The 25,971-nt window shown below is 40.6% G+C and overlaps 2 protein-coding genes across 4 annotated transcripts in view; one reads left to right on the top strand and one right to left on the bottom strand.

Annotated features, from left to right (window-relative positions):
* kcnq1.2 (potassium voltage-gated channel, KQT-like subfamily, member 1.2) overlaps nucleotides 1-25,971 on the top strand; it is a 171,788-nt gene that overhangs the window by 15,106 nt on the left and 130,711 nt on the right. Inside the window, exons 5-13 of the mRNA XM_062389985.1 lie at nucleotides 19-115; nucleotides 2,003-2,143; nucleotides 4,997-5,107; nucleotides 5,364-5,459; nucleotides 6,440-6,577; nucleotides 8,913-9,078; nucleotides 12,776-12,802; nucleotides 23,512-23,565; nucleotides 23,926-24,043. Of these exons, the coding sequence (XP_062245969.1) occupies nucleotides 19-115; nucleotides 2,003-2,143; nucleotides 4,997-5,107; nucleotides 5,364-5,459; nucleotides 6,440-6,577; nucleotides 8,913-9,078; nucleotides 12,776-12,802; nucleotides 23,512-23,565; nucleotides 23,926-24,043 (948 nt within the window). The remainder of the gene's footprint in view (nucleotides 1-18; nucleotides 116-2,002; nucleotides 2,144-4,996; nucleotides 5,108-5,363; nucleotides 5,460-6,439; nucleotides 6,578-8,912; nucleotides 9,079-12,775; nucleotides 12,803-23,511; nucleotides 23,566-23,925; nucleotides 24,044-25,971) is intronic.
* LOC133955226 (uncharacterized) lies at nucleotides 13,507-21,860 on the bottom strand. Of its 3 annotated transcripts, XM_062389950.1 has the most exons (8): nucleotides 21,266-21,860; nucleotides 20,965-21,060; nucleotides 19,874-19,901; nucleotides 17,196-17,260; nucleotides 16,135-17,089; nucleotides 15,474-15,641; nucleotides 15,281-15,376; nucleotides 13,507-15,079 (listed from the first exon to the last, which is right to left on the bottom strand). In XM_062389950.1, the coding sequence occupies exons 5-8, from the start codon at nucleotides 17,083-17,085 to the stop codon at nucleotides 14,762-14,764; spliced, it is 1,533 nt and encodes a 510-aa protein (XP_062245934.1). In that variant the 5' UTR covers nucleotides 17,086-17,089; nucleotides 17,196-17,260; nucleotides 19,874-19,901; nucleotides 20,965-21,060; nucleotides 21,266-21,860; the 3' UTR covers nucleotides 13,507-14,761. The 3 variants fall into 3 exon arrangements, with proteins under 3 accessions (XP_062245934.1, XP_062245932.1, XP_062245935.1); XM_062389948.1 differs by having other exon boundaries at nucleotides 20,965-21,860; XM_062389951.1 differs by lacking the exons at nucleotides 16,135-17,089; nucleotides 17,196-17,260; nucleotides 19,874-19,901; nucleotides 20,965-21,060; nucleotides 21,266-21,860 and having other exon boundaries at nucleotides 15,474-15,993.

Below are 25,971 nucleotides of genomic sequence, written 5' to 3'. Positions count from 1 at the left end.
TTGCGTTGTGTGTTGCAGGGGCATCCGGTTCCTCCAGATCCTGCGCATGCTGCACGTGGATCGGCAGGGGGGAACATGGAGGCTCCTGGGATCTGTAGTCTTCATTCATCGACAGGTGGGTTGAAAGTACTCAGGCTGCAGCTCTTATCTGTATGTTAATGTATGGTCGTGTTTCTAAGTACTTTTTAAAATCACAAAGACCTGTCCTGTTGCTTTATTTAGCAGCAGTTTCTGCTATAGGCTGCTTGTACAGCATGCAGATAAACGGCCGCAGTCCATACCATAGTTACAGCTAAATGCAGTTTAACTAATTCTGTGTGCTCAATCAGAAATACATGCACATGCGCACAAATCATCCACAGTAGACCAGGCTTCATAAGGAGAAGAGAGTCAAGGTTGGCCCCACCATTTTTCCATTCTGGTACATTTGTTTGCAGTATTTGCTCAGGCTGACACAAGGTGAAGTCAGAGGATGTACCGTTCTTTTCTTAATCTCTGAAGTCGACCGTGTTCTTTGGTTATAGTCAAACCGGACGCTCATGTCTCTTTGATGCATAAGAACGCGACTGACCGCTGAGGATCGCGTGCAAAGGTCAAGAAAACAAAACGCTAAGATGAAACCAAGACGGGTCAAACGTGATTTGTTGCCACCTCCCCTGTTGTCAGATGACCACTTTATCAAATGATCTGCTCTGTTTAGTGGAAATGTGTCGAGCTCCTCACTGGTTTTCATAGAAGTACGGATCCTATTGAAATGGGTTTCAACCTCCATAGCTCTAAAAGAAAAGAGCATGGCTCACTCTCCGCCATGAAGCATCATATGTAAAAGTCATGTTTAACTCAGCCCCTATATGCCAAAAGTTTGATTGTATTGTCGTAAACTATTATAACAACCACATCCTGTTAATCCCTCCTGTTATTTAGAAGGTGGTGGGGAACCTGTCCGAAACGTGACTGGTCTCAACAGCACACACTGTGAAGCTAATGACATTAGGCCCAAAAGCAACATAAAACTCGAAAAAGACTGTCATGGCTCCAGCATAATGAATCTGCAAGCTGGTGTTATCAGTTCACATGGACACGGAGAAGATCCCAAACATAATCATCATTCAGGGAGAGATCAACTTGGCACTTTTTGCTTCAAACAGTTGGGGACAGCTAGCAACATGTCGCATCAGCTCATTTGAAACTTGGATAGTTTGTAGGTTTCTCTAAAAAATGTGTTAGAAAGCCGAGGCTGAGTCAATACGATGCTGCTCGAGGCCTCTCTCACACCAATAAAGGGGATCCTATATATCACTCCAGCTCTGAGATCTCTACACTGGCTCCCTGTCTATAACATTATTTATGACAAAATAAAGCTTTTGGCTTATAAAGCAACTAAAGAGTTAAAAATACATTTCTGACCTACTACTGCATTATGAGCCGCTGAGACCCCACAGGTCTGCTTTCTGTCCCCAGAGACAAAACTACATGGAGAAGCAGGATGAAGAGTTTATGATCCACATAAGATGAACAAGCTCCCATAGAGCTGCATGTCTGCGTGACTTTAGTTCTTTTAAATTAATGCTTTTTAGATTACATCACAAACATACAAATTTCTTACACTGCACAATTAGGTTCCCTCTTTTACTTCTTATATTGTCTATTTTGTTTCTTATTGGCTTATATTCTTCTTTTTACAACAGTCATGATGCCTTTATATTTACAAAAGGAATTTGAATTGCCTTGTTTTTAAATGTGCTTTCCAAATTAACTAGCCTTGCCCTTAAGAGCAACTTTAAACATTTTAGCTTAAAGAGTCACTGATATTTCCTATAGTCAGGAAAGTGTACAAAGACATGTGGGATTTAGCGTGTAAAACTGATGGCTGATGTTGTCCATTACATCTTTGGCAGAGAAAACCAGACTTAAATTATATATATTTATATTTAGGTTACACTCTTCATACCTGGTAATCTCTCATAAGTTTCAGTCAACTATGGCTGTTTTTCTCTTCCAGGAGCTGATCACGACTCTGTACATCGGATTCCTGGGCCTGATCTTTTCGTCCTACTTTGTCTACTTGGCGGAGAAGGACGCTGTGGATGAGGAGGGCAAGACGGGCTTCTCCAGCTACGCTGATGCCCTGTGGTGGGGCGTGGTAAGGCAGACAATCTAGCAAAAGAAATCTGTTCTAATTCTTTGTTGTTTAGTCTTTCAATGATGTTTTTGTATGAGCATATTTTCAGAATTTCGCTATGCATATATTACTGGGATCCTTGAATGCTCCTTGAATTCCCAACCATAGCTTAAAATTCTTGATGGGCCCCATCCCGTGCAAATCCTCTATCTGAAGAGCTGTAACAACTTATATGTACAATGAGCACTCAAGTGGAGTCTTAGCTGGAGAAATGGAGATGGGTGGCCACTCTACTTGGACCAGTTATAAACCATTTTTCCCCCCCAAGTTCTCGTCATTGTGTTTTGTTCATGCAGCATGCACATGTTGTTGCAACACGGGCAGGTGTGTAGATGTTTTTCGTGAGTGGAGCTGGTTTCGCCTTTTTCCTTCAGTGCGCGGAGGCTCGGGTTCCCAGAGCAGTTAATTAAACATTTGAATTAAAAGCGCAGAGTAATGAGAAACCTATGGCAGCCTTGTGCAGGGGATCAGTGCGCCACAAAGAGACGGTAATAAACCATTCACCTCTGAGCTCTTTGGCTCAAAGCACTTTTTAAAGCACCACTGTAAAGTGTCAGGTCCCTTAATTAAAATTTTAATTGTGGGATTACTACCTTTATGTAACGGAGGTTAGAGGGGTCACGGTGCTCCTCACTAGTGGAAGAAACGCTCCTGTTTGTGTTGCTCTGTTCCCTTTGTCGAGAAAAGAATCAAGGTCTGGGATTTGCACCTTTTTGTTTTACTGAGACTGTAAACTTCTGAGCCTTACAATAGCTGCTACAATAGGCAGCATGGCAAGGTTTGTGAGTAGGGGTGTGTGTGTGTGTGTGTGTGTGTGTGTGTGTTTGTGTGTGTGTGTGTGTGCGTTTACTAAAATGAGATAGCACTGATTGGAAAATGCTAAGCTCTCCTACTGCTTATTACTTCTATCGGACGTGCAGGTGCAGAGCACAGCTGGAGGACAAGCCAACGCCATGATTCATATCCTCTCCTCTTCTCACTCTCCCTCCCTTCTTCCCCCCCCCCGTTCCTCTCTCACTCTAAATGACCTTCCCTGCTTTTTCTTTGAGTTTTGAAATCCAATCAAACTTCATGAGTGTCCCTTTTTGAAGAGGAAACCAAAATTTGCGGGAAATGAGAATCATGTACAATTTGAATCGGGTGCAGTCGCACATACAGTGTGCACGGCATGCAGATCAGGACAGGGTTCGTTTCTGTTTGCATACAGACGGGCACATAGTCAAAGAGCTGGTCTGTGACCTTTTGTGTCGACATGAAGAGGTTTGTGCCACACACCCTACAGTCTGAATGAGAGGGGTGTTTTTGAGTAGACCATTCCACTCTGATGGTCTGGAGGACATTGTTTAGTCTTTGGATTTGTGGATGAGGGATTAACCACAACCCCCCACTACTCCACCCCCCCCCCCAGCACACACACACACACACACACACACAGACACACACACACACACATACCCCTCCTGCCTCTGCTCCTTCTTCTTCTTCTTTTTTTAAACTCCCAAAGCCTTTTTAAGTATCTCACCTTACATCAGCCGCTTTGTTAGCGCACCACGGTGACACCCCATAGACACCCACTGCTGTGGGTTCTGAATGTGTCAGAATTGGCTTGGCTTTCAGAGTGGGTGTACATGCAAATGTAAGAGGCATTTGTTTGCCCCCGCCACACCACCCACACACCCCATTCCCGCCTCACCCCAGCAAATTCCTACACTCGCCGAGGATTAGTGGTCGGGAATCTTATTCCCTTTTGAGGAGCAGGAGCTTGAAATACTCCGGCCACCGCTGACGGTCGTGGAGCCGAGGCCCAGAATGGCTGATGAACTTTTTCTTTTGTTGTTTAGCGCCCGTTATAGACTACTGAGGTAAACCTCTGAGAGCTCTGCACTGACTGATGTTTTCAATCTTTGTCTGTTTAATATGGTGTTTTCTCTTCTTTATTCAAGAGCCGACTCTTTCAGTTTGAGAGCAGGACTTTTGAAACCACATTCAGATTTTTGATTTGATATGTCTCCAAATCCAGGGCTCACACACTTTAGCTTAGGTTTACTCTGCTTGAGCTCAAATTGTGAGCTTACACTCAGATATTTTGTTGCTTGGACAGATTTCCTGTGCTCCAGCTTCAGCTCTTCTCCTCACAGTCGAGCTGCTTCTGTGTGCATGTCAGTCAAAATGCACTAAACCAATGGAATGCCAGGTGTAGTGATGACAAATGAAATTGTGACGCTCTTGTTGTGGGTGCATGAGCTTTACTTCTGATGGGAAGCTGGTGTTATAATAAAGCTATGGATGGTGCCACTGCATGAAACCAGTTACAGTAACAGCCCATACAAGACTCTTAAAGAAGTAAAGCTCTTGAATAAAGTTAATATAAAAACACATAACTTGACAAATACTTTTTAAACACAAGCAAACATTTGATTTATTATGAAAAGACAATGGCAATCAAGTCACACAATTTTCAAATATTTTTCAGCTTCATCTTGGATAAATAACAGTCATCATACAGGGCCTGACATGAACACTACATTGATAAAACACATCAGTTGTAATTTCATTAAAAGATTTCTAAAGGGCTCCTTTTGTAAGGACAAGTATTATTATACTTACTCTACTGTGAGTCTTTGTTTTTGGTCGGACTTTTCTTTTGAAATCCATATTGACTATACTCTTTGGTTTGCCTAAACACACCACTGTTTAGCTTTTGTTATGTCTTAAGTCTTTCTTGTGTCAATAGAGCACATATTGTTCTTATATTCTGGCTATATTAATCTCTTTAGATTTAATAGGAACTGCATTTCTTCTCTGTCTCTACAGGTGACTGTCACCACCATTGGCTATGGAGACAAAATTCCTCAAACATGGGTCGGCAAGGCCATTGCCTCCTGCTTCAGCGTCTTCGCCATCTCCTTCTTCGCTCTGCCGGCTGTAAATATGATTTTAATCCTAGATTCATCAGCAGCAAGGAACGACTTCCATTAAAATGTTATTAAACTGCTTTCATTATATCCCAACCTTATTAGCTTGGTTGCCACTTTGCTCAGTGATGAGGAACAATACGATTATTTATCTTTAGCATTTTTAGAATGTGCAGATTTAATGATTTAAATGTAAAGTATCTACCTGCATCGTTATTGTGATATACCTTTTATTTGTTCATTACAACTTAATTCTCCCCTACCAGGGTATCTTGGGCTCAGGTTTTGCTCTAAAGGTTCAACAGAAGCAGAGACAGAAGCATTTCAATAGACAGATTCCTGCTGCAGCCTGTCTCATTCAGGTACATTTTAGCATAAAATTGAAGCATCTTGACTATATATAATATAATATAATATGTAACACTGTTTCATTCAAATGTGTTAAAATATTAAAGCTATTTTTAAATATTTGGTTGACTTGTGTAATTACATTCTCTAAAATGTTCCAAGAATGTTCAAACCCAGACAGATCCCCAGTTTTGTCATCTTTCAATTGCATTATATCCAATTTACCTGTGACTTGCCCGTCACTGTTGTAACTTCCAGGCCAAACAACAATGCTAGCCAGTTTGCGAGTAATTGATCATGATTATTCATTGCATTTTGCTGCATACAGAAAGAGACCTGTAGGGGCCGAAGTTGCATATTGTACATTTAAGGAAATACCAAAGGGCATCTGGGTTTTCTCATAAAAGATATAAACTAAACTATTTTGAATCCATCACTTTATTAATGTCCTGCATCCTGAAGTCAAATGCAGGGGCTGGTGTGTGCTGTGGTGATGTATTCAAGCGTTTCATACTAAACTACAAGATATCCTTAAAAAACCAGGTCAGACAGTAAACAGACCCATGGACATGTTTTTATTGGACCGTGAACATGGCTTCAGAATCTGATCTTTATTTTTTTTGAAAGGTGCAAACTTGCACTCCTCAGATCTGGCCAATGAAAACTTCAGCAAAGTTTGGAAACTGAACAGAGAAAAAGTTGTAGTGTTTGCTTTCTGGAAATTCCCATTGAGTTGTGGAAAAGGTGAGCTGCACACCAAAAATGCCAGTGGTGAATTGTAGTTATCCTGTGCCAGAAATCGAACCAATACAAGGGTTACAGTCACACTGAATACAACTGACACACAAACTTAAATTTAAAATGTTGATCTAAAAACTGTAGTACACAATGTACCTGGTTTATTGCCGCACCACTGGCATAGTCCTCTGATTGGTTTACAATTTTTGATTGGACTGACAAACAGTAACTCTGTGTTGTAACCTGCCCTCCTCAGACGCTGTGGAGGTGTTATGCAGCAGAGAAACCATTCGGCTGTGCTACTACATGGAAAATGTACGTCCTGACTCCACAGGCTGTCACCAAAGTGGAATCTGACAACTCCAGTCCTAACATTAGGAAACTGCACCTATCGGTAATTATTACTTTGAACTTCAACCCTGAACCAATAGTATTTTTTGGCCTTGTGATTTTTCAGCTGATTTTGATTTGCTTTTCTCAGAAGACAGGCCAGTTATTCCCCTGAAAAAAAATGTTATATCCATCAGATATTAAGTTTGTCTTTGACCTTGTGATGCCCTTGGTTTACATCCAACCATTGTCTCCTCGTCTGTCTCTCTCTCCTCCGTTTGTTCTGTCTCTTCACTTTGATCTTTCCACTGAGGAGAAACTCCATCAAGAGATTAACATAATTCAGTCCAAACTTTGGGCAAATGTCCATTTATTTGTTCATTCTTATTGTAGATATGTCATTTTTATATGAAAAATCAATACATGTTATGTCCTATATTGCATTTAAAGAGGAATACGTTATAATGCACAATTGAATTACCATTTGAGCTTGAGCTGTGGAACAACAAGAAGTCGTCATGTTTTCAGAAGAAGTCATCAGACTGTGATAGTGCACGCTGTGGTTTTGAATGGCTGACCCACAGCGTATTGTTTCCTTGTGCATGTCACCTTTCACAACAATATTAGCTATGTTGTGTCTGGGCCGTGCAGCTTAAAAGGGCAAGTTAAGTTCCCACAAACACACACACGCACACACGCACACACGCACACACGCACACACGCACACACGCACACACACACACACACACACACACACACACACACACACACACACACACACACACACACACACTCACTCACGCACTCCCCCCCTCCTCCCTACCAAGGCTTGACTCCACCAGGATGACTTGAGGCCTTTGTCTGGGCGGCACAAAGACTCAGTCAGTTGAGATGATGTCACCGCCGCCTTTCTCATGGGAGTAAACCTTTGTCTAGTAGAACAACAACAAAAAAATCTTTGTGTAGCATTGAGCCCACATGCATTGGGGAGAGTGAAGCCTGCTTCCGCTCTTTTCTGTTTCAGCTTGTGACTTTCTCCTCTGATTTACCTCCCTCTCTCTCTCTCTCTCTCTCTCTCTCTCTCTCTCTCCCTCATTCAAGACTTGCTTCTGTTTCTTCTCTGTTTGATGGGCTTTGTTCTTTTCCTTTCTGCTCTTTCTGTCCCCTCTCTATTTTCCTCTGCCTCATCTCATTCCCGCTCCTTCCCATTCACAATGAGTTTCATCCCTCTCCTCTTTTTATATTAACTCCATCTCTCTGTTCCTGTCTTTCAAACTTGTTACAGTTTCTCCCTACCTTTACATCTTCTCCCTTTGAGTCTTGCTCCACCTCTCTCTCTCGCTCTCCTAATGAGTCATTCAAACGTCTGGTTTTTGGACCGAACTGTTGGCCACTAGTCAATGCCAAAGTCTGATCCACTGAGTCCAGATAATTGAGTTTCTATAAAGGCCACATCAATGACGTTGGTGAGGGTCGGTTGGTCTGAGAGTTGGACTGGAGCCCCATTGAGGTCCAGGAAGTTGCTGGGACATGGGTATAAAAAAGCTATGTGTTAAACTGAGATTAAACAGCTTGTCCCCAGTATGCAAGCTCAGAGGTTCGAGGTCAGGGTTTATATAACAATAACATGAACTACACAGGTATATGAAGAAAGCGAGTCTGATTGATTGTGACCAGACTATCACTCACAGTTTGTTGTTCAAACAGACAAGATGCATCAGCAAGCAAAGTGAATCGCTTAATCTTACAAAAATTTTTCCAGTCTATATCAAAAGATTTTACTCGTGGCATTCTGTTTTCAAAATTAAATGAGATTAAATGAATGAAAGTGGCTTGTGTCTTTGACAGATCCAGTAGGTCAATAAATCCAGTTTTTTCTTTTCTTCTATTGGCTTTGGCCCTGACAGAATCTTAGTTGTTCAGACAAAGAGCAGAGAGTTGCATGACCTTGATGACCTGATCTTGTTTATCCCTTTATCATCTTCATGTGTACAGTTGTACCCAAATAGGAAGTAACTGGGATTAGATTCCTTGATTAGTGGGTTGTCCCCTTATGCTTGGACAGGAGTTGCTGTTGTTAATGAAAGAGTTCACGAACATCAGCATAATGGACCGTGAGACAGGCTGGCTGGTGCAGTGTCAGCAGTGCTACAATGGGTGAACTATACGGAGGCTGAGCTATAATAGGGAGCTTATGTAACAAATTTTAAGAGGGATAATGTGAAGTAAAGGCAAAAAAAACTCCTCTTTTGACTATGACATCATCTCATGGATGTAATTCTGTTGGTTATTTTCAGGTATCAACTCTTTTAATTATCCCATTTGTATAATTACTCTACATGTCGTTATTATAATCCTGACACACTTTTTGATGTGGGTGTTGCTGTTTCCTCTGTCAGAAAAGGGGGACCAAGAGGAGGCTGAAGTCCAGGGGTAATAGTTCAATGCGTGAAGCATCAGAGAGAGCCATATCCATCCCCCGGATCACCTACGATCACATCGATGACTCAGAGGGGAAGAAAGATGCCACCTTTTTCTTGGAAGAGCCGAGGGAGAATGCTGAAGGTAATGCACTGAGAATAGTACTGTTTTCAAGTTTCAAGTTTCAAGTGTTCTCATTGTTGCTGTGATGTACTGTGATAGTTAGAAATAGATATCAAATATATGGAGGATTAGTGTCAGTCTGAAGTTCATTAAACCAAACATATCATCCAAAGAAAACCATCCAGCTTCTGAAAGTTATCTTTCCCCCAACCGTTCAGTCTCAGTCAAGTGAACCACAATTTCACAATAAAAGATCTGAGGCCAATTATGTCACTGCTCAATCAAGCTGACTTCACAGCATTGTGGTTTTTCAGAACTTGACGCCTCCAGCTCTGTGAAGGTGTCTCTCAACAACATTGAATATTATTGGGTAGCTATCTTTGCTGTTGTTATACAGTTTAAGCGCAGCTTTTGCATTCAGGGCATTTAAGTAGCCAAAACAACTCTTTGGAAAGCCATTTGTTTTGGCACTTGCTTGAGATAAATTTGTTTTCAGCTTGTACTTTCGTCCTGTTTTCCATCTTTATTTTAAATGGTTTAAAAATAAATACTGTAGATAAACGTAAATAACTTTCACTGAATATTTCTGTCGCCAAATCTAATAATAAGTACATTTTTAGGTTTGAAAAGTCACCACAAAAGCTATAAACCATGAGCTCAACATCTTATTGTGTCACACTACTTTAGATCTGACAGTAAAAAATCTCTAAAGATGGGGGCCTATTCAAACGTGTTTATACTTGGATCATAGGGGCTCACTGCCGCCACCAGAGATCATAAATAGATAAATCCCAATATCTCTCTTCTCCGTCTTTGTGGCGATATTAGTGAGACACATGTACGAGCAAATCTTGTGATGACAGAAATTTCAGTTTGGCCAATGGTTTCTGACAAATGTCTTACCTAACCACGGAGATTCCCACAATCCTCAGCTGTGTTTATGTTAGCAGGCTAACATGTTGAGCATCGTATCTGCTAGACATCCGCATGTATAAAAAGCATAACCCTGAGCATGTTACTCATTGACAGTAGCTTTCTCTTTAAGCCTTCTTTACCCTGTCCCCTAAATGTGGATATTTTGCTCAACAACCGTTATCCTCTTCATATGGGCATCTGCACATCACTTTATGTCTGCCTTGCCCAATATTACTTGGTCCGCAGCATTCTTCTCTGGTATTTAACAGATCATTGACATAGACTGTATCGCCACCTACTGGCCAAGCCTGCTTGTTGGAGCATTTGTAGTCCTTTTCGTCTACTTATCTTGACAAAGGTCGTGTGGTTGGAGATTTACTTTTAAACCAGGAGTAAGACATCTGTGCAAAACCTATCTTCAGTAGTGTAGACAAGGCACAAAGCACCTCTGCCTGACAGAGCTAATTACAGCGTAAAGGATCTACTTGAATGTGGTATTTAAAGCTAAGCTTTGTTTGGTTCTCTCAGTTTATGCAATCAGTTTAGAGTATGACACATTATTGGAGGGCTTGTAATGGACTGGTTTCTCATTTTCACACAATAAACAGAGGCCCTATCCTGATTCCCCCTTAAAGCCAAGATGGCTGCCAGGTGTCTCCAGTGGGCCATATGGAAGCCATTTAAGTCTCAGTGGTGATTAGAGGTCATGGTTACAAGCTCTTTACTGCTTCACTTGTCCTCTTTGCTGGCCACTGATACTCGCTAATACTCAGCTACCCGCTGAGCCTGGGTAGAAATAAAAACCTATATGGACTTGTCAAGGTTGGAATTTAAAACACTTGCAGTATACTAATATTGGTGTAATCATGTCAAAGCCAAGATCTTCTTTTTTTTTCATGATTTTGAGAAAAGCTTGACTACATCCATTCTGTTGCATTCAGAGCATACACTCATTAATAAGATATACATTTCCCCCCTTATGGATTCCTAATTGTTTCATCACTTACACAAAACATGCACATTTTTTGTTTTGAATCCATAGAAACAGCTGATTGGTTACAGGGGGTGGCGGTTATACTTCCTGTGTAAAAAATGCCATCCCTACCGAATATATTGACATGTTAATAAATGCACTTAATGAGTTTTTCCTGTCAAAGTGTGGAGTCATAAAAGCAGCTGGAGTGACATAAAGGCAGAACATCACTAAAACATTGACCACTTACGAGGGGAACAGTTCAGTTTCCTGCCTAATTGGGTGGATCTCAGATGGGGATGAAGGAGAACATGTGTGAGAAAGTGCGAGAGGAAAAAAGTGCCAAACCAGTTAGATATCCCATTTCATCCAGTAGTCACATATCTATACCATAACATGAACCTTATTAAGCTTTCAACAGGTAAATCTTACGTTCTGTCAGCTTTCTGTGTATTCACCTAAGGTCAGTGGAAAATGAATTGGACAAGCTGGGATGGAAGAAACCAACATCTGCAGCCTGCTGTCACTAATGATAATGTGTAGAGGTGAAACAGCATCAGACTCAATTACCTTCGCTAAACCAGCCATAAAACAGGAATCTCTATTCTGGGGGTTGCTGCTTTTTTTTAAACGTCATCATGATTTAAATTGATGCTTGACTCCTAGATTTCTTAGAAACATACACAGCAGAGAGATGGAAAAGTTTAAAACACTTGCTGTTATTTGTGAAAACTTGAAAATGATAACAGATACACAGAATATGCAGCAAATAACAATGATTAAAATTAAAAGAAAAATGGAAATCCCAAAACACAAACAGACACATCCTAGCCACCGCGTCCCGGGGATCTAGGCCAGCGACTCAAAGGTTTTTGAGTTTTAATGAGAGCGAGTACCAACCCTCTATAATTGATTTGTTCAACTCCATGAACTCGAGCAGTTGCCAATTCTAATTAAACATTGTCCAGATATACGTTAGAACCCAAGCGAGGAAAGACAGGGAGCTTGGAAACAATGTCTGTTAAGATATCTCATGATCAGTGATGCGTCTTCTTCTGCTTTTAAGTCACTACTCAGTGAACATGTATTATCTTAGTGTAAGCTCAGCAGGCATCAGATTTTATACATTACTTTCTATAAATAATTTGTCCTAAATAGCAAATTGATGTAATTATGATTTGACTACATAATGTTTATGAATTAGCTAATGTTGTTAAGGAGTTTGGTTTCTCCAGTTTTTAATTATCTAAATTTAAGGCCTTAAAAGTCTAAAGTACTTTAAATATTACTTATGAGGTTGTAAATATGTTAATGTTCATGTAAGTACCAATTTGGAGAAATTTTTGGTGGCATACATAGTGTGTGATGTGTCCAAAATGTTACCAAATCACCTTATTATCATCTTTATTATACATATATGAGCACGCTGTAATAAAACTACAAACGAGACCAACATTGAACTGATAACTGATCGTCTACTATCATCCTGGTTAGACTTTATCTGACTGCAGTCGGCCTGGCTGTGGGAAAGACAATGGATACTGTCTCTATAGATTAGATTCAACTTTAGTGTCATTGCACAGTACAAGAACTTATACAACGAAATGCAGTTTAGCGTCTAACCAGAAGTGCAAAAAAAGGAGTTAAAGTGCAGAGTATTATGCGTATTTAAAATGGAATGTAAATACATAAGATATGTACAGTAGCAGTTTGTGAGATAAGTGGTGTTGATAAGCAGGAACTGATAAGAGATCATTGATTACGTTTGTGTAATTTTGACATATATTGCTGTGTGCTCCCATATTAAACCAATTTTTCCTTTCTGTGCAGGAATCAACAGGATGCTCAGACAAACAGGTTAGTCCTGGTAGCTCCCATCACCACTGAGATGCACGTCCCTCCAGGTTCCACTTCTTAATCGTGTAACTTTGAAGTATGAACGGTGCTAATAAAATCCAAGTTACAAGAAGACAGACTCTTTTTATGAACCAGTTGTTCTTTGTCCAAACGACAGACACAAAGGCTGAGCATATAGTGTGTGTGTTCACTGCTCTGTCTGAGCAGCAGCCCCTTCCAATAGTCAAGTACTTCTTTTTCTCTCATTAAAACCTCCTCTGTGTAAATCATTAGCTAGCCTTCCTTTTTAATGTGGCCCAGACAGTATTTTAATTAGACTCGCTCTCTGGCTCTGCCTTTGTCCCCAACTGGACCAAACCAGAGCCAAGCAGAGAGAGAGACACAGAGAGAGAGAGAGAGACAGTCAGACACTGCACTGTAAACCCGAATAAGTAAGCAGTACTCAAAAAAATTGAGGCAATCAATTGCCACAATTTTTTTGAGTTCATAAACTCAAAAGTTTGAGTTAATGGGAGCTTGTATATTTGAAGTTGAAGGTACACATACTTTTTGATTAGTTAAACAAAATGACTGATAAAGCAAACTCAAATGTTTTCAGTAACAGTTACTCAAAAATACCCATAAGCAAACTCAAATGTTTTCAGTAACAGGTACTCAAAAATATCCATAAGCCACCTCAAATGTTCAGTAACGGTAACTCCAAAAAATGTATTTACATTGCTCAATGCAATAAGTTAGCTCAACTGAATAGTTTAAAGTATAGACACCAAGTATTTTTGTGTTCAATAAACTCAATGTTTATTAGTATATTTTCCAATATTTCCATTTAGTGCAAATCAAAACAATTGACTTTATGAAACTCCAAAAACTACTAGTACTACCAACTTGTACAATTTCAAACATCAAAGTTAGCCTTTTTTACCCTTCCAAAAGGTTGTCTTGCAAAGACTGCAACAAAAAGAATATTTAAAAACAAACAGACACATTTACATAAAAAACAACAATTGCAAAGGCACAATTGGGGCCATTTTTGTAAACCTTTTAGTCTACATGTAAGGCAGCAGCTACTTTTGGTTTAAATCTACCATAACTCTTATTACAACCCATTTCACAATAATGTTAAAAGGAAACATTGCCACTGCATTTCCGGTAAATATAGGCAATTTGCACAATAAATTCCTTAGTGTGTGCCATATCGCCCTAACTGCTAAATCTGTTGTTCCTGCATTAGTGATGTCACAGTGATGTTGTGGACATGAGCATAGCCTACATAGCTCTGTGAGAGGAAGACCATAACATTTCCTTTTTTCTTGATCAATATAGCAGCACTGAGGAAATTATTGCTTGAATGGACAAAATTGACCATAAATACTGCTTCAACATCTACGTAAAAATGGCAATGTTTCATTTTAAAATGTAAAATTACAAAGTCAGTGTGTAATTTGTGCAAGGTGGCTAAAAACCTAGAGTACAGCAGCAATTTGAACATCAACAGTAGAACAGTTCAATCAACACAGACAATTTACATGTTTATGTTGTGGCTCTTAACAGTGAGACTCGAGAGTCCTCTATTCTTTAAGGCACTCAATTGTCTTGGTCAATTCTTTGGAATATCTGAAATGTGAGGTACATAGATGAGGCCAAAAGTAACCAAGAAGGCATCAGCATGTTTTTCGTTCATGCTCTGCATTTTCATCACAAACTGGGACAAAAATATTTCAATATCAAAAAGAAGAGTTAACAATTAAAGTAAACACAAAAATTGCATATGCACACACTGTGCCATCTGGCTGCAAACCAGTGAGGTAGCAACAAGTGCTTGACAGCTTATAGAGCAGCAATTTTAACATTAATAGTTGAACAACAGCTAACACAGACAGTAACATATTTTTGTTATGGATTAGGCTCTTAACTGAATGAGCCAGATTATTCCATTATTGCTTTTCAGATCTTCCAGTTCTACACTTGTCCCATCAAGTCATTCTTCAGCGACTGCAGTCTGGGTGACAATTTACATTCTTCCAGACCAAGTAAAATTTTCTGAGCAAATTCGAAGGTGTTGGTCAGTCCTTTGGGATAGCTGAGATGTAGTGCATAGGTAAGGCCGAACATTACCAGAAAGGCATCAGCGAGTCTCGGGAGGGTGGCCACCACTTCACCCTCTAGGACAACTGAGATTTTCTCTGGTTGGTAGTGAACTCGACTCATTGAATTGTCGCTGAGTGTTGTAAGGAGAGCAACTGACGCATCCCCAAAACCTGGCTCATCCAAACCATCCTGAAAAAATTTGAGAGAGAGATCATATAATTACAATTGCATCCACTGAAACACCATGGGAAATAAGTGGGTGGCAAGCAAAACCCTTTGGCATGTCAATAGAAATTTTGACAAGTATTGTTTTATAAATAAATATAAACAAAAATTAAAATATGAATGTTAAATATAGAATGGGCCTGATATTTATATAATTAGACCTACCACACATGTTTGGAAAAATCCGGAGGTATCTTCACGCAGATACACAGGAAGGGCATGGAGAACAGTGGTACGCCTTGAGTGGATATCATGTAATACCTATGGAGATTAAAATTAATGTTGTGAACAAATTTTGATCATGGAACCTATTACTGGCATTACATAAAGAGTTAATTTGTGATATATATATAATTACCTGTTCATCATGGACTTTGAAAATTTCAGCCAAAGCATCTGCATTCTTTCCAGTTCTAGAAGCCTTTTGTCGGAATAAAGCCATCAAACGAGGAATGTGGCGATCAAGTTCGGCATAGAATGTGTTAGACAGGTTCTGGTTAGTTATCCGCTGGAACTCTGCAAACACCTACAATTAAGAAGAGGATAAGGGGCAGAACACACAGCACAGTAATGTTGATTAGTTGATAATAAGGTAAAACTACACATAGAATCATTGGCCACCAAATGGAAGATATTAAGATTTGCCTTCATTTGGATTGGATAGGTTAGGGCGGTTGGTAGGAATTGACACCAGACCAGTGTAGCAAGGAACGGCCTTGGGGCGAACACTATTAAGGTTAATTATTTTGAGTTTGTAGTTTGCAGTGATGTTTTCCTGGAGTGCATTATACTGAAAGATGTTTTTTATGTTTCTAATATTCTGCCCCTCATGTATTTTAATGTGTCGCCCAAATATTGGAAACACCAACAATTTAATGACATCCAGTTCAGCTCCTCTGCAAACTCAATAAATGTATTTGATTAAATAAGATTGTGCAAGTGTACCCAATAAGGTTACCAGTGAATGCAATATGACATTATTGGTAAAGCAGAACAGGTGAAAAATCAATCCATATTACCTCAGACTGCATGCGAAGAGCAGGCCACAGGTCCAAGAGCTGTTTCACTGGTGGGCAGGACATCACTATTGTCTGTCGCCGCAAGGCAAATGTGGTCTGCATCATCTTACTAATGAGAGGAAGGTTTCTCTCAGTCTTCTTTAATTCTTCAACAATAAGATCCCTCAAATGTTCGAGACTTGAGGAATCTTCTCCTTTGGGAAAGTTTGGCAGAAAGTTAACTTCTGCCCGCTTGGGCCTTTTGATGTTAGTGTGTGAAGGTTCATTGTCAGGGTTTCTTCGGCTTCTCTTTCCAGCATTTACGGTGACCTCTTTACAGCCGACCCTTCTCATCTTGGTCCTGTAGTTACCCATTTTAAACTTGATGCTGTTTTTCCAGCCATTCCATCCAGTGTCAGATCCTGCTTCCTTTAAACATGGATGTTTGGCCACAAGAGCTTCAGCTGCCTTAGCTAACTCTTTGTCACTTGGGTAAGCCTTAAAACCATATATAGTAGAAGCAAGTTGCTCAAGAATGTCATGCTTTTGGTCTCTAGCCAGCCGAAGAGGGGTTCCATTTTTCTCAAATTCCCTATTGCCTTCTGTAAGCATTACCTCAACAACAAATGAAAATGATGGAATTGGAAAAGGACCTGAAGGCCATCTGCTAAGACGTTCCGGTGTTGACACGTCTGAGAGTGTTTCAGTTGATGCAACAGAGCTGGAATCATTTGAAAGGGAAATATGAAGAACAGCTTTTTGTGGCAACTCGTTAATGTCCACTAGTGAAGTGAGTTTCCCATCAAAATCTGGATCTTCATAGTGTAAGCTAAAGTCATTGTCCAATTCTAGTTTGTGTTTCAAAATGTTGATTAGTTGGTCAACAGAGCTAGGCCGGGAGCTGAGTTTTAATTTTATAACACGGTCTGCCTCAATGACACGGAGGATCATTTCTGAAGGTTCAGCTGCCATTGCACTAAAAAAAATGAAGAAACATTGAGGGATTAAAAGATTGCACTTACAAAATACAGACCATACACTGATTGATGCACACATTTTTGTTATTATTAATAGTTACTTACCAATGAGTAGTCTCAATTCTGTCTCACTTGTAGGAACCTCTTCGGAGTCAACAGCAGCAATCCTTCTATTTGGTATGCAGAGAGTGGGACAGAATCATTGAAATCAGATTGCTGGTGGATGGACAGGCAATGTGTGGCTGAAAGCTCATAAGACCGAAGATGTTCAACATACCAGGAGTCAAAATCACAACAGAGAAAAGAAACATTCTGATTCACAAGGTAGATCTGTTCTAGTTTGCAAAATTTAGACAGTCCCCCACTAACTCCAACTGACACAAACATTCCACTGATATAGTCGATGCCATCAATTATCACCTTTGATGTATGGTAGACAGTATCATTAGCAGTAAGTCCTCTAATGTGAGCCTGAGCTACCTCTGGTAGTGCAGAAACCCAGACAGTTTCAACACTGGATGTTTGGGTTTTCGGCTTGAAAAATGAGGGTGCACCAAGATGATATGCCATCATGTGCTGGTGACTGATTGCGAGTGTTTTCAATATATTTTTGAAGTTTTGAGAGTCATGGACCACTCTTTTGAAGAAGCGATGTTTGGCCTCGAATCGCATCGTCCAAACATGTACCAGGGGTCCAAAGCACTTAACAAGGTTGGGGTAATGTTCCACATAGTGGTGTTTAGGACGCAGCCTAAAGTGAGGGAAAACCTCTTGCAGTATCTGTCTGTGATCGCTGATTTTGCACACAAAATAATCCAAGGTTTCATCAGTAAAAGATGGGCACAATGCTAGTTCCACCACTTCTTTTAATTCCATCAAAACTGCCCATACAGCATTGCCCTCTGGCACTTTACTACCTACAAGTAATGGCAGTAGTCTGAGCAGAGTGGCATTTTCATGCGCATTACCTCCGATTGTTCTCCGAGTCATGAATGTCTTAGGAATAGGCTTAGGTTTGTTTACTTTATCAGTGTGCTGATATGGAAAGGAAGATATCTTTTGGTTCAAATACTCTAAAGTGAAGTACTTCAGCCGAATCATTTCTTTAATACAAAGAGAAAGCTCAACGGGAACAATACCTTCCAGAAGATCATGAAGGATATCTGGAGGAAGACCCGTGATTTGATGGAAGTAGTTCAGGGTCTCATGCAAGACACAATCACCTTTGACACCAAATTGGCTGCTCAGAATGTCACTTTCTAGGACGTTTTGTACATGAAGGTCATGACTGGCTTTGGATCTTGGAACAAACTTTTCCACTCTCACTTCAGTTTTTTGAAACTGTTCACTTGTGGCCATACAGAATCTGCAAACATACTCTGCTTTGAATGACTCTATAAAGCCACCTAATCCATGAGCAGCCAGATTGTCAGCAGAAACACAAAAGATGGTGCCTTTCACATTTTGACCTAACGATTCAATGAACACACCATCTTGTTCAAGAATGTGAACATCTCGCACAAATGGAGCAAGTATAGCTGCATACCCATACTTCTTGAGGTCCGTTACTTTAGCAAGCACAGCCAGTTGTATAGTGTGCATTGCTGATCTGTATTTGGGCGGCAGATTGGCAATGACCCAGTATAATGCACAAATTTTGTAAATTTTTCGTGATGTGCCAAGAGGGTTAGCAATTTCAAGGTCATCAATATATAGCTGGATTGCTATGTTTAGTTCTTCTTTTGAGAGTAACATATTATCATGGAAATGAGAGCCATCACGATATGACACATAATGACCAGGCTCAGAATTAGGTTCTTGAATCTTCTTGAGAATATCTGTGTTTTTAAACAACTCCTGAATCATTTGAAGGATTGGAACATACATGATGGTATGACCAGATGCTTCTAAATGGTACTCTACCGGGATGACCATTGGATAGCTGTGCTCGACAAATGTCTTTCTTCGCTTGGAAGAGGACAGCTCTGCACCTTTGGAGGTACTACTATATACAACATTAGATTCCATGACCGCACTGACAACTTCATTGAGTGTGGAATCTGTGATATTGTGACCATGTCTCTCCAATATATCACTAACTGCCCCCTTGATCAATGGCTGGGATAAAGAGAAGATCTGATTCAGGTTGTCCACTATTTCCTGTGTGGCTGTGTTTGACACATGAAGGATAGCCTGCATCTTTAAAAATAGAGACGCTAAATTAAGTTTGAGCTGATTTTTTAGTTCAAAGCTATCATGCTGCTCTTCATCCTGTATGTCAGTGCTATTACCTGGACACTCCTCATTCAAGTCACAAGTGACCTCGGAGCTAGTGGACTGAGGATTCTGCGTATGCTCAGAGACAATGTCATTGCGAAAGTCTGATGCAAGATTTGCTCGATGCACTCTGCTTTTATGAGAGTTGAATGAAGAGTACACATTTGTGCTATAGTTACAGTCTTTGTATGGGCAGAGTACCATTTCGTGTTTTTTTAAGTGTGATCTTATGTGACTGAGGAGTACAGACTCAGAAAAAGGGTGCTGATATGTGCATAAAGGGCACCTGAATGTTACAGGTTCCTGACTCTGCCCTGCACTGGTTCTATGTTCTGGAATATGGTATCTTGACAAATGAGTTCCCAGTGCACTAAGTGTTAGAAATGTGCACATGCAATCATCATAGAGGCATGGTAGTGGGCTAACTCTTGAAAAGTGGCTATGCCTCAGTCTACAATGTTTAAATAATTGTGTCCTGGTGGTGAAATTAGCTGAACACAACTTACAGTTCCAAGTCATATTAGGAGCAGCTACCTGAAAATAGAAAATGTAATCATATTAATATATTTGTCATCTCAAGTAATAGTAAAATGCAAAGTCAATGTAGAAAGACAGGGCTGAGAGTATCAGCTCAACAGCAGCAGTGCTCTGTGTGGACATGCATAGGCAGTGTGTCCTGAACATCAAACAAGGATTTCCCCGCTCCCTGCTTTTTCAATTTACAGGAAAACAGGCACTCACAAAGTTCTATTCTTGTTATTAATAAACCAACTGCCAAATCAAGCATTTTTTGTTTTTGCAGTCACAAAATTATAAAATGAGTAGGGATGCACCGATATGGAAATTCTTGGCCGATACCGATATTTAAAATAACAATCTGGCCGATAGCCGATATTTGTTTATTTTCTTTTTGTTGTTATTCATTCACCCTTTTGTGCCAGAAAAAATATTTAATATTTAATATTTATTTAAAAAGCACTATTTAAAAAATGTTCAGCCCTTCATCACTCTTATCTTTTAATGAGCACGAATTTAATCAGATTTATGAAACAATCTTTGATTTAACTAAACTTTATTTAACAGAGACATATTATGCCCATTTTACCGCAAGTTGAAATGGTTCCTTGGGATCTTAATGAAATGACTGTAACATATTTTGGTCAAAATACCACAAGGATAATTTAAAACAGCACCTTTTTACCCTGTCTAAAACAGCCCTGTTAAAGTATCATTATAGAGACACTCTTCTCATTGATTTACGGTAGCAGTATTGCCCGTTTATTAGATTTGTTACGGCTTCTGTGTGTATGACCTATGTTGTCAATTCCCTTGTTACCTGTGCATGAGACGATGCACATGAGAAAGAGAAAGAAAGCCCCCGCACCAGCGACGCCGTGAGGCGCCACCGGATGAGGACCTCCCGGTGCCGCGCACTGAGCCTCCGGCGGCGCCGAGAGGAGGGCGACGGAGCGACTGCTCCACCAGCCGCGGCACGTGCCCAGCGGTTTTACCACAAATATGAACATCGGCCGATGTACGACCGATAAATCGGTGCACCCCTGAAAATGAGTTACATACATTTAACCCCTTAACTTACCTAGCAAAACTAGAAGAAGATATTCCAGTGGGGTAGTCTAAGATTCGGTTTTAAATTTGCCAAGGAGGATGAGGATGCTCCAACAGATTGGTTTACCTGGATGTTGAAATTAGAGTTTACATGATTAACACACTAAAAAAATAACACACTGCCATGTATCATCAAAACTGTACATCACACAAGTTCAGTAAGTTCCCGACAAGTCTTGCTAGCTTAGTAGATAGGACTACTTTTATACATATACATTGTCATATTTGTGTAATGTGTGGCTCACATTCTTAACTTCAAATTGAATACTTACAATTGTATCCTTGGGCGTTGATGACTTAGAACCAGAAGCACAAAAGACAGGTCTGCAGGTCTTCTCTGTCGTTTTCTGTCGGTACCGGTGAGGAACACTATCTCTGGGTAAAACTCGGTGCGCGCCTTCTAGAGATTAACCTCCGGTCAAAGCCCGCTCAAACGGAAGCTTAACCGTCAGAACAGGAAATGAACCTCGAACTTCAAAGTAAAATCGTGTAGGTACTACCTGTGGAGACGATTTTGTAGTTTGTTAATATTTAATAGATACATTTACACCGTTCCGTCGGACTGTTTATTTCTTAAAATTCACTTATACTTATTCTGTAAATATGAGGGCACCAACTTGTAAATCGCGTTTGACTTTTCGATCTCTTAAGTACTCTTCACAGTCGACGCCTTTCGCTATCGGGAAAACACTGTCTGCAGATGCGCCGCAGACAGGCTGTGCGTCGCGGCGGTCTCTGGCAGCAAGTCCGCTGCTGGTGGCAGATCTGCAGCAGAGCTGCTGGAATAAAAACTTAATCTTGGAAACTGTAGATTTATGAGTCTCTGCACATTTTAAATTTTAAGTAGTACTTACAGAATCTACAAAAATAGTTCATGTAAATCAAAAATTATTAGTTACACATACTCTAAAATTAGAATGTCGTTTTGGTACTCAATATGTTTAAGCAAGGAGAACTTCTTAACAGATTTTAAGTTTACACTACTCAATCCAGTTGATTAATTTGAGCATTCGGGTTAACAGTGTGGTCCTGGGTTGACCTGGCCTGTTTTCTTTACTGGGTGCCCTGCCAACACCATGGGTGAGGGAGGAATATGGCTGGCCCGGATAGGAATGGGGCAGGGGCCTAGTGGGGACCGGGGAAGCCGAGACGGGGCCCCTGAAAGAGAGGCAGAGGGGTTGTGGAGTTGATGGGTGCTCATTGTGGAGCACCAGTGGTCAGAAATAAACTGGTCATTGTTTGATTTGTTCAATGTCCGGCTTATCGCTCTACTTATCTGTCTGGTCCCACGTACCTCCCGGTCTGTGAGAATCTCTGAATGGCGCTCTCTTTTTTTTCTCTCTCTCCTGCCCTCGGCTTGTTCTCTCCCTTCCAAAACACGTTTGCACTGATGGTCCAGATAAACTAAATTCATGTCCATAAACCCTTATCCTGTTTGTTTAGCTGATAAGTAGGTGCATGTCTCCTTTACTGAGTTGAAGTAAGGGGCTCTGAAGGTGGCTCTGATTACACCCCCCCCCCCCCCCCTCCCACTTTTCCCCTCCCCTCTCCTCCCTCTATTGCATGTCTATTCTTCCGGCTTGGACAATGTTAAACAAACTCGATGATGGAAAACAAGAGAGTCTGAATGGCTTTTACTCAAATTGGAATGGTCATTCTGTTCTTGGACGTAGATTTGCCTCTCCATTCTCGGCCACAATGGAGGCCCGGTGGTTTGGACGAGAGACATGTCAAACTCGGCTGACAGTCTGACTGCAGGTCAAGGCCCCCCCCTCCACACATGTTGTTCTTTACTGTAGTTTTTGGCCGCACCAGCAGCCATCCAGCTGCATGGTTGAGCTGGAGGAGCACTGCAATGTATGCTCCTGCACAGGTTGTCTCCTGCTGTAAGTTATCAATTACAAAGTTCCTCTCACATATAGTTAATTACCTAAGACAAGGAGAATGTTTCCAACTCCATTTGTATGTTTGTTTGTAAGCATCACATTAAAACAACTGAACAGTTTACCACAAAACTGAAGTTTACGTAGGAAGAGCCCATTACATTTTGTCGTGGAACAAATCTTTTTTTTTTTTTTTACAACGCCCATGTTATCAGTTAGAACTGCCGCACTGCCTGCGTGTAATCATATCTGCGGAAGGGATTAAGTTGGAGCCTAGAAGCCAAACACTAACATTTTCTACTGTTGCAATAAACATTAGAACGTGAGTTGTCTGATTGAAACAGTAGTGATACCATGAACAGTGAGAAAAGGTGTTTTTTCAGGGATCTTGATGAAATAATTGAGGTACATTAAGGGACTGATATCTATGGGTTTGTGCAATTTGGTGCAGCTTGATTGGACTTAATGCGACTGCTGGGCCCTGGTGGAAGTATCTGATCCACTCATTGCCATTCCAGTTTAGAATTGAAGTGAAGAAACCCACTGTTGCAAATTGTGTTTCAACTTTTTTTTGAATTCCTTTTGATTTTCTTCTTTCTTCTTCTTCTCCACTTATTATTGTTGCACGACGTCAGGCCCTCATCATCATTCTTGGTCGTCATTTGCTCAGAGCTGTCCTGCCTCTCCAGGTATCTGTCATTTCTTTGTGTCTGCTTTTATCTTCTTTTTCACATCTGCCCTTCTCTACTTATTTTGCTTTAAAATGGAACATTGTCCTTTGTCATAAAAGATCAAACTTTAATTCAACCTAACGTAAGATACCTTCTCTCTGATGTGAAATAGCCCAGTAGAGAAATTAGTTTATTTGCAAAATGATTAAATTAACACTTTTGTACCTGGTAGTTTTAAGGCTATAACACAACTATATATGTTTTTCTTTGTATTCAAATTAAGTTCATTAAAAAAAAAAAAATTGTCAATTAAAATGTTATGTATAGTTTATAAGATTCATGTATTGTAAGATTGTACATGATTCTTGTGATTTTCAGTGAGGAGGAATCACGACAACAACACCTCCATCGACATCTCCCGCACCAGCAGCATAACCGATGAGCTCGACTACATGAGTGAGGACGTTCCCCTGCCAGTGGTGTCGGACAAAACCCAGTAAGTCCCATGACATTCTCCCTTTGCTCTCCTCTGGAGTTGCATCACCCTGCTCTGGCCGAACCACGTTATACAGATTTTTCCTACTTATCATTATCGTGAAGGCCTTCAGCAGCAGAGCCCCTCAGGCCGCTCTCTAAATGAAGTTGTTTTGTTGAACTCTCTCGAGGGTTAAAGAGGCTCTCGAGGGCCGAGGCCTTACCAGGTACAGAGACTTATAAAGAGGATTATCCCTTTAGTCTTGAGGGAAATGACAAAGAAATCCCTCTCAGTTGGATGTAGGACATGTTCGGGTACTGAGAGCTTGTCGCCACATGCCCTCGGAAGGTTGAGAATTCCCTGCTCTTTGTCGCTGTGTGATTTTTTGACGATGTTTCTTCCTCCTGCTGAGCCACTCGAACAAATGAGTTTCATCAAAATGTGATTTCTTTGCTTCCTCTGTCAGTTTGCTGTATAAAGCGTGCTCTTGATTGCTACAACAGTTCACCCTCCATCCCTCTTTCCATCCCCAGTTCTCCCACTTGGGGTTTTCACATGTTTCCACGGGCATCTTTTACATCACGTGTTCACCTAAGCTGCTCTCTGACATGCACTGAACACTGGGTTACTCCGTATTTCCTATGGAAGAGCTACGAAGCTGTGTGAACGCAAATGTCCGAGTGAGATGCTCAGCAGGTGTATCGATTTTCTCAGACCGGCCTCCTAGATTATAATGTCCCTAGAAATCCAGGAGAACCTGATGTTTGAACAGAGCAGGGGATCCCTCGCTGGATTCACCGTGAGTGAGGGGGGGGGGGGGGGTTGATGACGCTTCTAACATGCGACTGATGCAAAAATGACAAAAAAACGTAAAGAAAACAAATATCTCCTGGTGAAAAAGAGGCGGCATACACGTCAAAGACACCGGGAGAGATGTCAAGAGAGTTTGTGGTGCTAGACCTGATAACGCTGTCGGGGGGGCTGTCAACATCATCGCTTGATCTCCGGAGCTGAGTTAATACATCACTTCCTGCTTCTGCCTGCTACACCCAGCTGCTCCACCTCTCTCCTGAATACCGCAGAGGATTTGTTGCTGCTGTGAACGGCCTGGAGGTCATGTCTTAAAAACCACAATAGGCGCAAAGTGGAAAAAACTCCAGTATATGTCAACAATGCTGTTTTGCTTCATTCCTGCAGTGGGAGACTGGTGGAGTCCACACAGACGTTATCATGTAGTTGATCTTTTGTGTACATGTGGTTGTTCCCTGTCACTATATGTATATGCATTAGTTTACATCTGCCACAGTGATCTGCAAAATCCTGTTGACAGCTCATGTGCACTGAAGGCTTCTGAGATTTGCTGCGACACGTTGACGTGCAGAATTGTTTATTTTTCTGTATTACATTTAGTCCTTTTTATGAGCTTTTACGTTGGCTGCATTTTAGTATTAGTTCTTATATATGTGAATCAAATTTGAAGTACCGTGTAGCGAGAGGATCTAATGTTCCAAATATACAATTTAATTTTTGAGATGGATCTTTCTATTATTTGACTTATTCACTGAATCTTAAACTTGGAGCCTGTCCAATAAATCTGTTCAGACTATGAGTCTTTCACAGACATATCAGTTGAAAAGCTGAACACAGAGGCAGGATTGTAATATCAATATAATCAGTCTTTATTGAAACCTCCAAATAGGAGGATTGCCGATCTGAGGGAGAATCCAGAGTAGAGGAGATCAGGAAGGCTTGATGGTGAGGACCAGGATAAGCTTAGATCTGGTCCAAATCCAAAATACAAAGTAATTTGAGATCATATCATATATAACAACATCTAAAATCAAAGACAAGAAAAAATAGATGAGCGCATGGGTGTTGATTCTCATAGACGTGGATGTTGTTTTTACCATATTTGTGTTATGGCCTTTCTTTTTCTTCGGTTCCCTGCA

This window comes from Platichthys flesus, chromosome 6 (assembly GCF_949316205.1).
Source record: "Platichthys flesus chromosome 6, fPlaFle2.1, whole genome shotgun sequence".
NCBI lineage: Eukaryota > Metazoa > Chordata > Actinopteri > Pleuronectiformes > Pleuronectidae > Platichthys > Platichthys flesus.
Note: the sequence above shows the minus strand (reverse complement) of the source record. Positions and strands in the feature narration are given on the sequence as shown.